General features: G+C 48.9%; 1 protein-coding gene and 1 pseudogene across 1 annotated transcript; one reads left to right on the top strand and one right to left on the bottom strand.

The window, feature by feature from the left end:
• Positions 1 to 5486: 5486 nt before the first annotated feature.
• LOC146192216 (uncharacterized) lies at positions 5487 to 7155 on the bottom strand (annotated as a pseudogene).
• A 2997-nt stretch (positions 7156 to 10152) lies between these two features.
• LOC146192215 (uncharacterized) lies at positions 10153 to 13100 on the top strand. The gene is made up of 3 exons (XM_084600430.1): positions 10153 to 10235; positions 12068 to 12845; positions 12951 to 13100. The coding sequence occupies exons 1-3, from the start codon at positions 10153 to 10155 to the stop codon at positions 13098 to 13100; spliced, it is 1011 nt and encodes a 336-aa protein (XP_084456556.1).
• The last annotated feature ends 1966 nt before the right edge of the window (positions 13101 to 15066 follow it).

The raw sequence follows: 15066 nt of genomic DNA, 5'->3' as shown, positions 1-15066 counted from the left end.
TTTTTTCTCGCCATAAGTGTGGGCTTCTATCTGCTTGTTTTCATTGTGTACTTTGCGTTCATAAATGTACACTGACAAGAGCTGTATTTTTTATTTCAATGTTTCCTTACCTTGTGTTTAAATTCACATGACATGTGCTTTTTATATATGCCTGACTACTGTGGTCCTGCCAAAGTGGGGGCCCGTGGCTTTGTCAAGCTGTCAAACGGCAGCTTTTACCCCGGGCTCCCGCCATCATTGTACCAGGATGGCAAATAAATTGAATTGAATTGAAGGGCTTGGGCCGCTCGTTCGGATACACGGAGTCCTGACATCATCAACCTATGCGGATATACTTGAAAGGAACTTAATTCCTTTCATCTTGGATGGCCCGTTTCCTGAAGGATAATTCATTTTTCAGCATGACAGAGCCCCATCCACACAAGCAGGTATAATTACTTTCAACGTATATGCGCGCAAATGAGCTAAAAGCTTTTTCTGACAGTTTGTAAATGGATGACATGGAGTTATTTCAGTACACTGAAATGGAAGACTAAATGTCTTTTTTTATATAGTATTCGGCGGTGAGGTTTAAATGCTGCTGGCGGGCTACCGATGCTTTACGTGGCTTAACTTTTGATTGTTGTCACTTAACATTCGTTTTCTACTTTCACCCACTTACAACGTTCGTATCTTGCTGATCATTAAAAAAATGCCATTATAATTTTTTGTTCATTTAATAAATTTCACTACCCAATGCTGTTATTTTTGCCAAACGATTGCTTTCGTTTGATATCATCATCATCAGCAGCCTGACTATACCCACTGCAGTGCGAAGGCCTCTCCCATATTTCTCCACTTAACCCGCTTCTGTGCTAGCTGCGTCCACTTGACCCATGCGAACGTCTTAATCTCATCCGCCCCCGTAACTTTCTGCCGCCCCCTGCTGTTTTCCTTCCCTTGGAATTCTGTTTGTTACCCTAAGCGACCATCGGTTATCCTCTCTTCGCACTACATGTCCTGCCTATGCCCATTTATTCTTCTTAATTTCCACTAGAATGTCGGTAACTTGAGGTATTTCTCTGCTCCAGTCTGCACGCTTCCTACCTCTTACCCCTACTATTTTTCGTTCCATAGCCCTCTGGGTTGTCCTCAACTTACGTAGAACTCTCTTGGTTAGCCTCCACGTTTCAGCCCCATAGGTGGGTACAGGTAAGATGCAACTGTTGTACACTTTCCTCTGGAGCGATACCGGTAAGCTGCTAGTCATAATCTGCGAGTGCTTGCCGAATGTGCTCCATCCCAATCTTATTCTTCTTGTTATTTCCTTTTCATGATCCGGATCTGCGGTTTCTAACTGTCCTAAGTAGACATATTCGCCTACTACTTCCAGTACTTCGCTACCTCATGTAAACTGCTGTTCCTTCCCGAGGCTTTTGAACATTACCTTAGTCTTCTGCATATTGATTTTCAAGCCTACCTTTCTACTTTTCCTGTCGAGGTCTTCAATCATTATTTGCAGTTCATCCCCCGAGTTGGTTAGCAAGGCAATGTCATCAGCAAATCGCAGATTACTGAGGTATTCTCCATCTACCCTTATCCCTACCTGCTCCCATTCCAAGTCTCTGAATACTTCCTCTTTGTTACTTGTTTTTGTTACTTTCTTTATGCAGAACTATGGTTGCTGTGCAGCCACTATATATATCTTCCAGCACTTCCACGTACGGCTCGTCTACCCCCTGATTTCGCAATGCCTGCATCACCGCCGAGGTTTCAACTTAGTCAAATGCTTTTTCGTAATCAATGAATGCTATGTATAATGGCTGGTTATATTCCGAGCATTTTTCTATCTCCTGTTTGATGGTATGGATCGTCGGATATGCTTACAAATAATAGCATTAGCTTTCATTTATTGCATCCTCATAAGTCCCTTCGGTTTTTTTGTTCGCGCTACCCGAAAAAGATTCCAAGCTTCATGATTTGAAAAACTTTTTTTAAGGATAGTGCGGCAGAAGCTTGAGGAGGTCTGCATTCAAGAGCTTCCATGGCCTCCAAAAGGGGGAACTTTAATGTTATTGAAATTGTGTGGGGCCTCATGAAGCAGCAGCGGGCAAGACGGCAGCTACACGGAGGCCACCAGATCTGCTTTGGGAAGGTGTGCAAGAGGAATGGACGCGCCTAAAAGGGATGACTGGTTTCGCGAGCAGCCTCTATGTCTCACTACCCGCACGGACACGTAACGTCGTGGAGGCTGGTGGAGCGTTCGCCAGTCACTAATCTAGCTTTAGAAATACTTCTTATTTGTGGGCAGTTATCAACTCATTTTAGACTTTTTTTATTTCACGTGCTGTAGTAAGATGTTGAAGAAAGTTGTCAATAAAAAGAAAATTGTGGGTTCAAACTGCTGCGTTCATTTGTTGCCAAAAAGTAAACTCATCTCTGGAATGCGGAGGTTCATGAATGATGCCATTGATCTTCGCTTGCGTTGATAGCCATTAACAGTATATTGTCCAGCAAACGATGGACTTTGAGGGAAAACATCATTAAAAATGCCGCTACTCAAAACGTCGGCTAAAAAAATAAATGGATTCATGCACACAAACGTTGGCGCGTGATTATACCGATAAGCAGCGCACAAGATATTTAAAATGCAAGCTTTGGGGTGTGCTGCTTTCTGCCGGCCAACCCCACTTTGAAAAGTGGAATATTCCTGGCACTCTCGCTATCTACGCATACGGCTACAATAGCGCCGCGTCTCGCAATATTTCCGCTCCGGTCATGAGTCCCTTGTGTAATTCTTTTTCCGTTGCAGCTGTACCTTGTAGGTTTTCCAAAACCTTGGAGTGCTTCACATTGTCGAAAGCTCCCTTAAGATCCAGCGCAAGTATGGCCCTACTGCTGCGTTTGCACGGGGGACCGAAAACCTCCTTCTTCAGCTGCAGTAACACGTCCTGGGTTGACAAGTTGCCTTGAACCCAAACATCGTGTGAGGCATAATATCTTGGTCTTCTATATACGTCGAAAGCCGCATTTCTAACGCCTTCCCCATCAGTTTCCCTGTGCACGATCTAAGCGAAATTGGCCTCAGGTTATTGATGTGCACCTCCTTTCCTGGCTTGGGAATAAAGCTGACATCAGCCGTATTCCACGCATCGGGTAACTGTCCACTTTTCCAACACTCGTTGATGTACTGCGTGAGACGTTGAAGCGCTTGCCAATTGAGATTGACAAGCAATCCCACCGTTACCTTATCGTTCCCTGGTGCCGTGCCCCTCATCATGGCCATAATAGCCGCCTGTATTTCCTCGACATCGAACTCTCGATCCAGGTCCGAATTCTCCATGCCCTCATAATCTCTTATTGGCTCGTTGTCTTTCACTGTACATAGGTACTTACTGGTGAGGGCTGCAACCAGCTGCTGATCCGTGCCTGCGAAGCCATGTAGGGCTCTATTGAGGTTACGTTGCTGATCCCCACGCGACATGGAAGGCTCTATCAAAGATCTGAGAAGACTCCTAGCCACGTTAGTGCCGAGGTGTCCTTGCAGCGAGTCGCATTTAGCCAACAGTTGTTTTTGGCCAGGGTCCGTGCATACTCTTCTGCTTGCAATGTTAATTGCGCAATCTTGATCTTCAGCTTGCGGTTATGTTTTTGCTTTTTCCACCTCCGTGTGAGACGTCTTCTGGCCTCCCGTAGATGTAGTAGGTGGTTGTCAATGGCCGGAACTTCTGAGGTCTGAAGCGTACGTGTAAAGTGACCCCTGACTTCCGGCAATGACTATGCCCACTCCTCGTACTTTTCAATGGGCGCGTTAAGCATAGAGTCTTCCGCCTTTCGGAACAACGACCAGTCCGTGAGCCAGGCGTGCCCTCTCGGTTTGCGATGCTTATAGTAGTCGAGGCAGATCTTGAGAATGCAGTGATCACTCCTCAAGGTTTCCTGTGTGTTGTGCCAATCATAGTTTCTAACTCCCTTAATCAAAGAGATCTGGACACGTATCTCACGAGACACGGTTGCCAATCCTCGTGGGATGCTGCGGGTCAGGGCGAGTCGTCAATGCTAAGTCCGTAATGGCTGCAGCGAGTTTCCTGCATCTAATATCCTCCTCACTATAACCCCACAAGAAGCTATATGCATTAAAATCCCCCACTATGACGAGATGTACACTTTTTGCCAATTGCGCTGCCTTTTGCAAAATTTCATCGAAAGCTTCCCCCCCCCCCCTGTTTTTCGGTCGACTATACATGTTCAACACATACGCACTTCTACCAGTACGTACGTTCGGTAATAGCTGAAATAATGTATGTTCCACTTCAGTTACTAACTCCAGCTCGATTGTCACAGCCGTGCAATCCGTATGCACCAAAATGCAATTGGATGAGTTGTGTTGATGCGTGCTGTATGGTCTGAGTTTGGCTTTCGTATTCACCGCCTGCAGTGCAATAATATCGGCTAATTTATACAATGAATCTATGTATTGCTGTAGCGAATCCCTCTTCCTTCTAAAACCCCGCAGTTCCACTGTAAAATCACCAGCATAGGAGGGAGGGCCATTATGAACCCTAAAGGGAGTCGCGCTTGGTGCGTCCCCTTCGGTGTCGGGCAAATCATCAGCTAAAAGCTACCGTCTACCCACCCGGTCTGTTAATTTTGCAACTTTCGCCCGCGTGCATTCAGCAAGCTCCTGAAGTTTTCGATCAATTCTGATTTCAAAGGCTTGCAGCTTAACTAGACGGAGGTCCAAGATCCCCTGTAAGACTCACTCTACCACTGCTGGAATGCCCCTCTCAATAGCTGCCTGAACGTTTTTCTCAATAATAGTTTGCAGAGTTTCCTCAAGGCTCGTCTGTATATTCTGCACTATATGAGCTTATAAACACGGAAGGCCGTTCAACAAACATCTCTCGAGAAACGCATCCATCCCGGCTTCTTTCTCTGTGGCACCAGCCCTCTTATCGGTCTCCGGCGCCACTACGTTACTGTTTCCCTCCTTTTCCTTTTTCGCACCCTGAGGGACAAGAGTTAGTGCCTGCTCAGTAGGAGGGAGGGGAACATTCTCCTTTATTGCAGATTCGCCAGGAGTTTCTGGCATGCTTTCACCCTCTGCCGATGTTGTTCCTGACTTTTATACTTCGCTGGCTCCTGTTTTAATCTGCAATTTTCCTCCTGAAGTTTTTCAACAGCCAACGTGGGAGGCGGGGAAGTTACAACCCGTGCCCAGCTCACCTTGCGGCCCGTGGTTTTCTCCGACTCGATTCCTCCAAGCCTCTAGTCGCCTGGACGACCGCTTCGTTCAGGCACCTGCTTCTTCCGCGGTTGTGGTCCAGGCCCTCAATTTCTTGGGTTGTATCAGGATTGACGCAGGTTGCTGTCGTGCCCACCGCCAGGCTTCCGCCCGAATCCAGAACGATTGCTGTATTTCCAGGTGCAGTCTGCGTTGTGAGATGGGCATCCCCGCCGATTAGGCATCGGGGCTGACACTCGTGACCCTCTTCTTGGGTGATGTTTCAGCAGACCCGGCAGAGATTTTCTCGTGGATTAGGACAAACATCCACCCTATGCCCCACTGTTCCACAGCGGGTACAAGCTGGTGTTGTCTTCCAGTAGAGACCGACTGGCACATCCTCCCTCCAGTAGAACACGTTGAACGGCACTGTACGACCTTCGAACATAATCACCGCTGCGTTCTACTCTCCTAATTTCCTCACACTCATCACGGGAGTGCCTGGCCAGTAAATAGCTAGAGCAATATCAGCTTCTGACACTTTCGGAGCCTCTTGAATTACCCCACGACACGTATATTCGGGCATCTTGAGGTAGACATGCATCGCTTGCAGTTGGCCGCCACAGCAAATTCTCGATAGCGAGGACTTGGCAAATAAGCTCTGCATCTCGAATTCAAACTGTGATTATGCTTTGATCCCAGGCCGGCCATATTGCAAGCACCTGTGATTTGCGTTCGATGCCGGCAGCAGCATATATAGCTTCTCCTCTCTGATTAGTACCCTTGAAATGTGGCAAATTGGGCGTTCCTCTGGGTTTCATGACGACGAAAGAGTTCAGTTCCGAATTTGGGCGCCACCCTGGTTTCCAACGCTTCCGTTGAAGCGGTTTGCTTGGCGCCGAAGTGAGGTCATGGCCGTCAGCAGCGTCTCCACTGTGCAAGCGTTCCTGCCGTTCCGAGCTCACGCGCCTCGCAAACGCTCGTTCTTGGTCTTTTAATTTCTTCTGAATAGCATATTCAGTGGCTTCATCGAAGACTGGCTTCTTCGCAGCCTGTAGCTCCACTACTTCCATGCTTTCCGTGTCGTAGCCCCGTAGAAGACTCTCGGTTAGAAAAAAAAAACATTTCGGCGAGCGACATGATTTCTCCGGTCTTGACGTGACAATTGACTATAGACAGATGTGAATGGCTTTTATGTCAAATTCGTATGTGGGAACAGACAATGATTTCACGTGCGCAGGATGGCGCACGTGCAATTTTAGGTAGGCAGGCGGTAGTATGTGAAGGGTGTTGTCCTGTCGTCCTGTGTGTTGTCATTCCCTTCCTGTGTCTGTGTTTTGAAGTGCGCTATTTTGCTTTCCAAAATGATTTACCAACTAGCCCGTTCTTCCACCCTTGCAAGTCTGTGCCCTGTACCGACACACTGCGCACTTCTTTGCGTGTGCGGTCGCTGAGCTGAACCATTCAGAAACGCTCCGGACCTCTTTGGCGGCGCGAGAGCATAAGCTGGGTATCCTCCGATTGCGGCTTGCTTGCGGGACTACCCAGGACACCACTACTGTGGCGGACCTCTGCGACGTGAGGCGGCAACCCCAGGTCTCTCGGACGTATGCTGCCACGTTGAGCGGCGTTTCAGAATCTCATCAACAGGGAGGCGCTGCCATTGCAGTTCCTGCTGCGACCTCTCATCCGTTCAGGCCTCCTCAGTCTGGAGACTCCTGCCCGGATCCTCAGCTGCACCAGATGTTCCTAACTTCTGTTGCACCCTTGGACAACGTTGGCAGCAAGGTGGCGGCTCTGCTCAAGGCGAAAATCGATCCAGAAGCTGAGGGAATCGGAGTTGTTACTCTCAGGGCCTCTCATCGCGCCCTGACGGTTACCTCCAGGGACCCTGAGGACCTAGACTGTCTGAAGTCCACAATCTCACTGATCGAGGCAACGCGGAACTCCATGAACGTCCGAATCCCCAATCAGCGGAATCCGCACGTACGACTGACTGGGGTTGACCCCGATATAAGGCCAGAAGAGCTCATCGCGGCACTCAATCATCGGAATCACGCTCTTTATCTGGACCCTTCTTGTAAGGTCAGGCTCTCTTTTGCACAGCGCTCCGGACAGTGTGTTCATGTTATTGAAACTGACCCACCCGCTTTTGCCCGCCTCTGTGCGGCGCGTCGTGTAACCATCGGTTGGACTTCCGTCGAGGTCCGTGAGGACCTGCACGTTCCCCTGTGCACTTTTTGTGCGCAGTATGGCCACGCTTTGAAGTGCAAGCTCAAGAATGATCCTTCGAAGGCGTAGTGCACCCGTTATGCGGGGTCACATGCTTTGGCGGCTTGCCCTCGCTCCATCCGGGACCCCAACATTAAGTGTGCCCCCTGTGCTGCCGCCGGTCGCCCGTCGAATCATCATGCAGAACATAAGTCGTGCGCTATTTTGCACGAACTTTCGGACAAAATCCGCGCTTGAACTCAGTATGGGCCTTAGCAGTCAGGTGGTCTCGCGTCCCTTGCCCGTTGGCACCCCACACCGTAGCACGAACATCGAACACAGAAATCTGGCAATGGAACTGTAGGGGTCTCAGACAAAAACAGGGTTTGCTGAAACAATATCTCTGCACCACCCTCATGAGACCTGACATTATCTGTTTGCAAGAGGTAGGAGCCGACACGTCACCGACGCTAGACAGCTACTACACGGTCCGCCAACCCCACATGCCGTCGGTTGCAATCCGCGTCGCAAACGCCATTACTTAATCATTCACTCCTTATCCGAACCGGACGTTGAGCACTTAGCGATAGAAATAGTGCCTAACAAATGAGGGCGAAAGAGTACATTCGTCATCAACATGTACAAGCCGCCACGACGCGCAAAGGCCGACTTCACCAACCTCCTTTCCGAAGCCACCCACCTGGCGCAAGCAAATCAGCTTATCGTGGTCGGGGACTTCAACGCGCCCCACTGGGACTGAGGGTACGAGTCAAACTCAGCCAGAGGAGTGACAGTTGAGCAAGCAATAGAAGCCCTCGCCTTGGAACTCCTCACCGACCCTCTATATCCGACAAGGGAAGGCAACAGCGTCTCCCGTGACTCCTGCTCGGACCTCACCCTGATCAAGAACGTTGCTGAGGCTACATGGACGAACCTAGAAGAAACCCTGGGAAGTGACCACTGCATACTAAGCGCATCCATATCATCTACCAAAATACGGAGGGATCTGGGCGCTGCCCACATCACCGATTGGCCCAAATTCCGCAACGCATACTTCCCATCAGGTCCAATTCAGTCCATACAGGACTGTAGCGAAGACATCAGACAAGCACACAAGCAAGCCCCCGAAATAATACAGCGCACACTGGAAGCCCCAGAGGTAGACCGCCATCTTCTCAAGCTATGGCAGAAGCGCAGCCGTCTTGTGAGGCGATGGAAAAGACAGCACCTGAGCAGACTTCTCCGTCTGCGGATTGCGCAGCTCACGGAGGAAGCCCAGACATACGCCACCAACCTAGCACAACAAAATTGGCAACAGTTTTGCGAGTCATTGAGAGGAACGCTGGGAACGTCCCGTACTTGGACAATCCTGCGGAACCTCATTGACCCCTCTAAATCAAAATCCTCATCTACACGAACCCTGAAGCGTATTGCTCACCTTTTTCCAGGGGACGACGCCACGCTGCTTCAGGCTCTTAAGGACAAATATATCGGCACCAGCCCAGCTCCTCCTTGCTCTTTGACCTACCAGGGCTAGGAAAATCCGGCACTCAATGCTCCCATTTCTGAAGCCGAGGTGTATGCTGCAGTTCGATCATGCACCCGCAACACGGCGGCGGGAACGGACAAGATGAGCAACGTCATGATCCGCAACTTCAGCAAGGCACCAATCAGCGACCTCACCAAGTATTTGAACGACTCGCTGTGGCAGAAGAATAAAATTCCCTCTGAGTGGAAGCGCTTGGAGATAATCGTAATTCCGAAACCGGGCAAGAAGCCGGCGGTCGAAACGCTACGACCCATATCACTCACCTCGTGCCTGGGCAAGCTCTACGAGTGAGTCATCCAGACGCGACTTCAACACTACATAGAAGATAACGGCCTCTTCCATCCTACCATGATCGGCTTCAGATTGGGCCTGTCCACTCAAGACGCTTTTCTTCTCCTCAAGGAGAAGGTACTTTCTAACTTTCCGAGAGGAGGCGAGCACCTCATTATGGCGCTAGATCTAAAAGGCGCGTTTGATAACGTGTCTCACGAGGCAATCCTATCCGAGCTCAATAACCTAAACTGCGGCGAACGCACCTTCCAATACGTCAAGAATTTTTTTGTCCAACCGAACGGCAATGATAGGAATGGGTGACATGAGATCGGATCTTCAAGACATGCCAAACAAGGGCACGGCACAGGGATCGGTCATCTCCCCGCTCCTCTTCAACATCGCCATGATTAGAATCGCAAGGGCTCTGCAACAGGTTCCGAACATTGGATACACCCTATATGCTGATGACATTACGATCTGGACAACCACCGGCTCTCTAGGCCAAAAAAAAGAAACACTTCAAGCAGCCGCCACCTGCGTGGAAACAGAGGCCTTTCGATGCGGGCTCCAATGCTCCCCAGATAAATCTGAAGTATTCCACATACGTGGGCACCACTATACATCACCAGGCAATCTTAACATCCTCCTGCATGGGGTCCCAATCCGGGAAGTGCCACTCATACGAATCCTGGGTCTCTGGCTCCGAAGCGATAGAAAAGTAGACCACGTGCTCCACCTCCTCAAGAATACAACACAGCAGATCTCTAAAATGATCTGCCGGGTGGCCAGAAACAGAAAAGGCATGCGGGAAGAAGACACGATCCATCTGGTGCAGGCGCTGGTCATCAGTCGCCTCTCCTATGGACTACCTTACCTCACTCTGCTGCGAAGAGATCGCAACAAAGTAAACGCAATGATGCGTGCAGCGCACAGGAACGCGTTAGGCCACCCACCATACACCTCCAACGTCAAATTGGACGCTCTTGGTCTGCACAACACATTTGAAGAAATTCAAGAGGCTGTCCTCCTGTCCCAAAGGAAACGCCTTCTGTCAACTGAGACTGGCCGGCTCATTCTCGAGCACGTTGGCTATCCTTCGGACGTACAAGCTATACAGTCAACTACTAACATTCCTGTTCCGTACCGGGCAAGAGTATATGTGTCCCCGCTCCCAAAGAACATGTCTCCAGTCCACAGCGAAGGCAGAAGACACGCCCGAGTGAATTATCTTAAGCGTGCAGTGGAACGCAGTCCGGGAACTGTCTATGTGGATGCCGCTCTTATACGAGCATACATCCAACGCAGCAGCAGCCGTGATGGTGGGCTCTTCATACACAGAAGTCTCCAGCATGTCCATCCCGCACTGTACTATCACAGAAGCGGAAGTGGCGGCGATCGTGCTGGCCATTACCTACGGAGACGCGACCAATCGAGAGCTTCACGTAATCACCGACTCACAAGCGGCGTGTCGGCTCCTTCTTGCAGGCAGAATACCTACAAAATTATCGCGCTTCACAACTAACCCATTGGCTACAAACTCAAAGCTCAAACATCAGATCAATTGGGTTCCGGAGCACTCTGGATTGGAAGCTAATGAGGTCGCGGATAGGCTAGCTCAAGGTCGCACAAACCGAGTGGCCACCAATCTCGATCTCACAACCAGCATTCTTGTCCCAGCCTGGTAACGCAGGCAAGAGCGGCAGCCCAGGCCACTGGGGTATTGAACTGAAGACTCCACTTACTGCCCCCCCTTTTTCTTTTTTCCTTTCTCTTTCTTTTTCTTTTTGAAATACAGTTTTCTCTCTCTCTTTCTCTGGGAACGTACGACCTATATCCCTCACTTCATGCGCAGGGAAGCTCTACATGGTCCTTAGCCGCCTCACAAACCATTTGGAAGATCAAGGAAACAATACGCTCTATGGATTCAGACAACACCTATCCCCACAAGATATCTTACTCCAGCTCAAAGAGGATACTATGGACCATCTTGACAAATACAGCAAGAGCATCGATCTTGCAGTGGATATAAAGGGAGCGTTTGACAACGTTTCACACACCGCAATTCTTCGCAACCTACAGGACACCAATTGCGGAGACCGAGCATATAACTACGTTCATACAATCTTTACGCATCGTACGGCCCCCATAAGCCTGAGCAATCTCAAGACGGACAAATTCCTGGTAGCGGATAAAGGCACCCCGCAAGGCTCTGTTATATCGCTCCTCTTATTTAATATCGCTATGATGAAACTCCCGAAGGATCTAGGTAAAATCAACGGCATACGACATGCTCTATATGCCGATTATATAACTATATGGATCTGAGGCGGCTACCCAGGACAGCAGCAAGACGCCCTTCAGGAAGATGTCGACTGCACGAATAACTACCTAAGAAATTGCGGACTCATCTGCGCACCAGAGAAATCTGCACTCCTGATTCTTAAAGCCAGAACTCGAGGAAGACCACCAAAAGATGACATTCCTGATCCGGAAATCTTTCTCGACGGAACCCCCATCCCTCAAGGCGACTCTCTTAACATTCTTGGCCTAAACATCTCGAAAAATGGATCAGGGTCTGCATCACTCCCGAGACTTCAGGCTACTGTTACTCAAGTGGCGCACCTGGTCCACCGCATGGCCAGCCGAAAACACGGTATGAAAGAACAAGATATCGTCCGCATCATCCAGGCTCTCATCATAAGGCGCATAACATGCGGAACACCATATTTAGATCTAAAGAAATACTCTCATCCCTAAAGCCATCAAAATCGCCTTTGGTAAATCCAAACGTGCATCTACGCAACGCCTCCTCCACCTCGGCCTTCATACACGTGGGAGAAGCTTGCCGAGGCCCACAAAGTAAATCAATTGGAACGCCTAAAACTAACAGAAACTGGACGTGCAATCCTCAAGAAACTGGGATACAAAGAGGGCTTAGAACAAATAAACACCAAGCAGCGCATCCCGCACGTAATCTGCTCATACATCACCGTAGCTCCCATCCCGCGAAATATGCGTCCTACATACAACAAACACCGGCGCCTGGCAAGAGTTCGGGCCCTGAGCAAAGCGCACGGAACAAATCCGGAAACGGCATACACTGATGATGCAAAATACCCGGGAAGACAAGCCCCCTCCATTAGCGTCATGGATTCCACATTTACAGAACAGACCTCTGTAACTATTCCAACAAATGAGACTGACGCAGCCGAAGAGGCCGCAATTGTATTGGCGGTCTCGACGAGCAAAGAACACGTCGTCATTCTCAGTGATTCACAGTCTGCATTGAGAAACTACCAAAAGGGAAGAATTTCTAGCACAGCATTTCAAATTCTCCGTCGTACCACAATTCATCACCTCCCAGATACCTACATAATATGGACTCCGGGACACACTCACTTGGAAGGAAACGAGGCCGCCAACGCCTCAGCCCGAGTATATGCTAACCGGGCACCACGTCCAGAAGGATTTCGGATCACACTAGATGTACCCAAGAAATATACTGACATCCTCCGGCATTACAGACTCTACAGAAGCAAATATTCCCCACCCCACAAGAAACTAACCAGAGAAGTAGTCACCCTCCGAAAAATCCCAACCAACAGCCAAGTCCGCGGCACATTACTACTAAGAATCTCACCCACCACCTTCAGACATGAATGCGCATTTTGCAATGTACCAAACACCCTACAACATGAGGTGTGGGGATGCAAGGGACCAACTGTTACTATCACCACCATGGCCATCACCGAAGAGCAGTGGGAGACTCTGCTGTCAAGCCCCTGCCTGGAGGATCAGTGTAGTCTGGTCAGCCGGACTCGGGAGATGGCTCGGGTCCATGGCTTCCTGGACATAGGAGGCTGAATCTTTCATGCCTGCTCATAATAAATGTTTGTCTCTCTCTCTCTCTCTCTCTGCCCAGCATGGCGCACATGTAATTTTAGGTAGGCAGGCGGCAGCACGTGAGGGATAGATGGAGTGTTGTCCTGTACATCAAACACATGGAGCAGGGTCTACAAACTTGCTTCATTTTGAAACCTGGTGCAAAAACAAATCTTCCGGCGAACGACATAATTCCTTAGATTTTGGCGTGCCCATCGACTAAGAACAGATGGGGATGGCTTTTATATCCGATTCGGATGTCGTCACGCACATTGATTTCACGTGCGCAGCCTGGCGCACGTAAGGGCTGTTGTCCTGCCGTACTTGAGCTGTTGTCCTCCACATCAAACACAGGGAGAAGAGTCGACGATCTTGCTTCATTTGGACACCTTGGGAAGAAACAAATCTGCCGGCGTGCGACATAATTCCTTCGCTTTTGACATGCCCATTGACTATGGACAGATGTGGATGACCTTTGTATTCGATTCTCATATGGTCGCAGACTTGATTCACGTGCTCAGCGTGGTGCACATGCAATTTTAGGTAGGAAGGCGGTAGCTCGTGAGGGGATTATGAGCTGTTGTCCTAAACATCAAACACATGGAGCAGAGTCGACGAACGTGCTTCATTTAGAAACCTTAGCAAGAAAACGTTTTTAGGGAGCAAAATGATTCCTTCCCATTTTTTGTGTGGACATTAACTGTTGAATGATGTGGATTCTTTTTTTGCCTGGGTCTGATGTGGTAACATACAATATTCTGACTTGCACAGCGTGGCATACATATAATTTTGTGTAGGCAGGTGGCAGCACGGCAGGGCAAGATGTCTTGTTGTCCTCACATCTAAAACATTAGGCAGAGTCAACAAACCTGCTTCATTTGAAAACATCGGGAAGAAACAAATCTTTTGGTGATCGACATTATTCCTTTGGTTTTGACGTGCCCATTGACTATAGGCAGATTTGGATAGCTTTTATGTCCAATTTTGATGTGGTCACAGACAATGCCTTCACTTGCGCAGCATGAAGAATGCACAATTTTAAGTAGGCAGACGGTAGCACGTGAGGGAAACGTGAGCAGTAGTCCTTCAGATAAAACACGTTGAGCAGTGTCAACGAATTTGGTTCGTTGCGAAATTTCGGGAAGAAACAAACATTTCGGTGAGCGACTTGATTCCTTTGATTTTGACGTGCTCATTGAATATGGACAGGTGTTAATGGGTTTTGTGTCAATTCTGATGTGGTCACAGACAATGATTTCAGTTGCGCAGCATGGCGCATGCAAAATTTAAGGTAGGCAAGCGGTAGCACGTAAGGGAAAAATGACCGGTTTTCCTCCAAATCAAACACCTGGAGCAGATTCGACGAAGTTGTTTCATTTCTAAACCTCGGGAAGGAACAAATATTTTGGTGGGCACATGATTCCTCCCCTTTTTACGTGATCATTGACTATAGACAGATGTGAATGGATTTTATGTCCGATTCGGATGTGGCAACAGACAATTATTTCAAGTCCTCTGCATGGCGCACATGCAATGTTAGGTAGGCAGGCGGTAGCACGTGAAGGCTGTTGTTCTCTAGTCCTTGAGCTTTGACCTTCACATCAAACACATGGAGCAGAGTCGGCGAACTTGCTTCATTTCAAAACTTCGGGAAAATCAAACTGGTCGGTGAGCGACACAATTCTTTCAATTTTGACGTGCCGATTGACTAATGACAGATGTGGATATCTTTCATATCCGATTCTCATGTTATCAAAGCCTGATTTCACGTGCGCAGCTTGGAGCATGTGCACTTTACGTAGGCAGGCGGTAGCAGGAGAGCGAAAGGTGAGCGGTTGTCCTCCACATAAAGCATGTGGAGCAGAGAGGACGAATTTCCTTCATCTTGCAATCCAGGGAAGAAACAAATGTTTCGGTGAGCGACATGATTCCTTCGGTTTAGACATGC

This window comes from Amblyomma maculatum, chromosome 4, assembly GCF_055883805.1.
Source record: "Amblyomma maculatum isolate TAMU_Amacu chromosome 4, ASM5588380v1, whole genome shotgun sequence".
Lineage (NCBI taxonomy): Eukaryota > Metazoa > Arthropoda > Arachnida > Ixodida > Ixodidae > Amblyomma > Amblyomma maculatum.
Note: the sequence above shows the minus strand (reverse complement) of the source record. Positions and strands in the feature narration are given on the sequence as shown.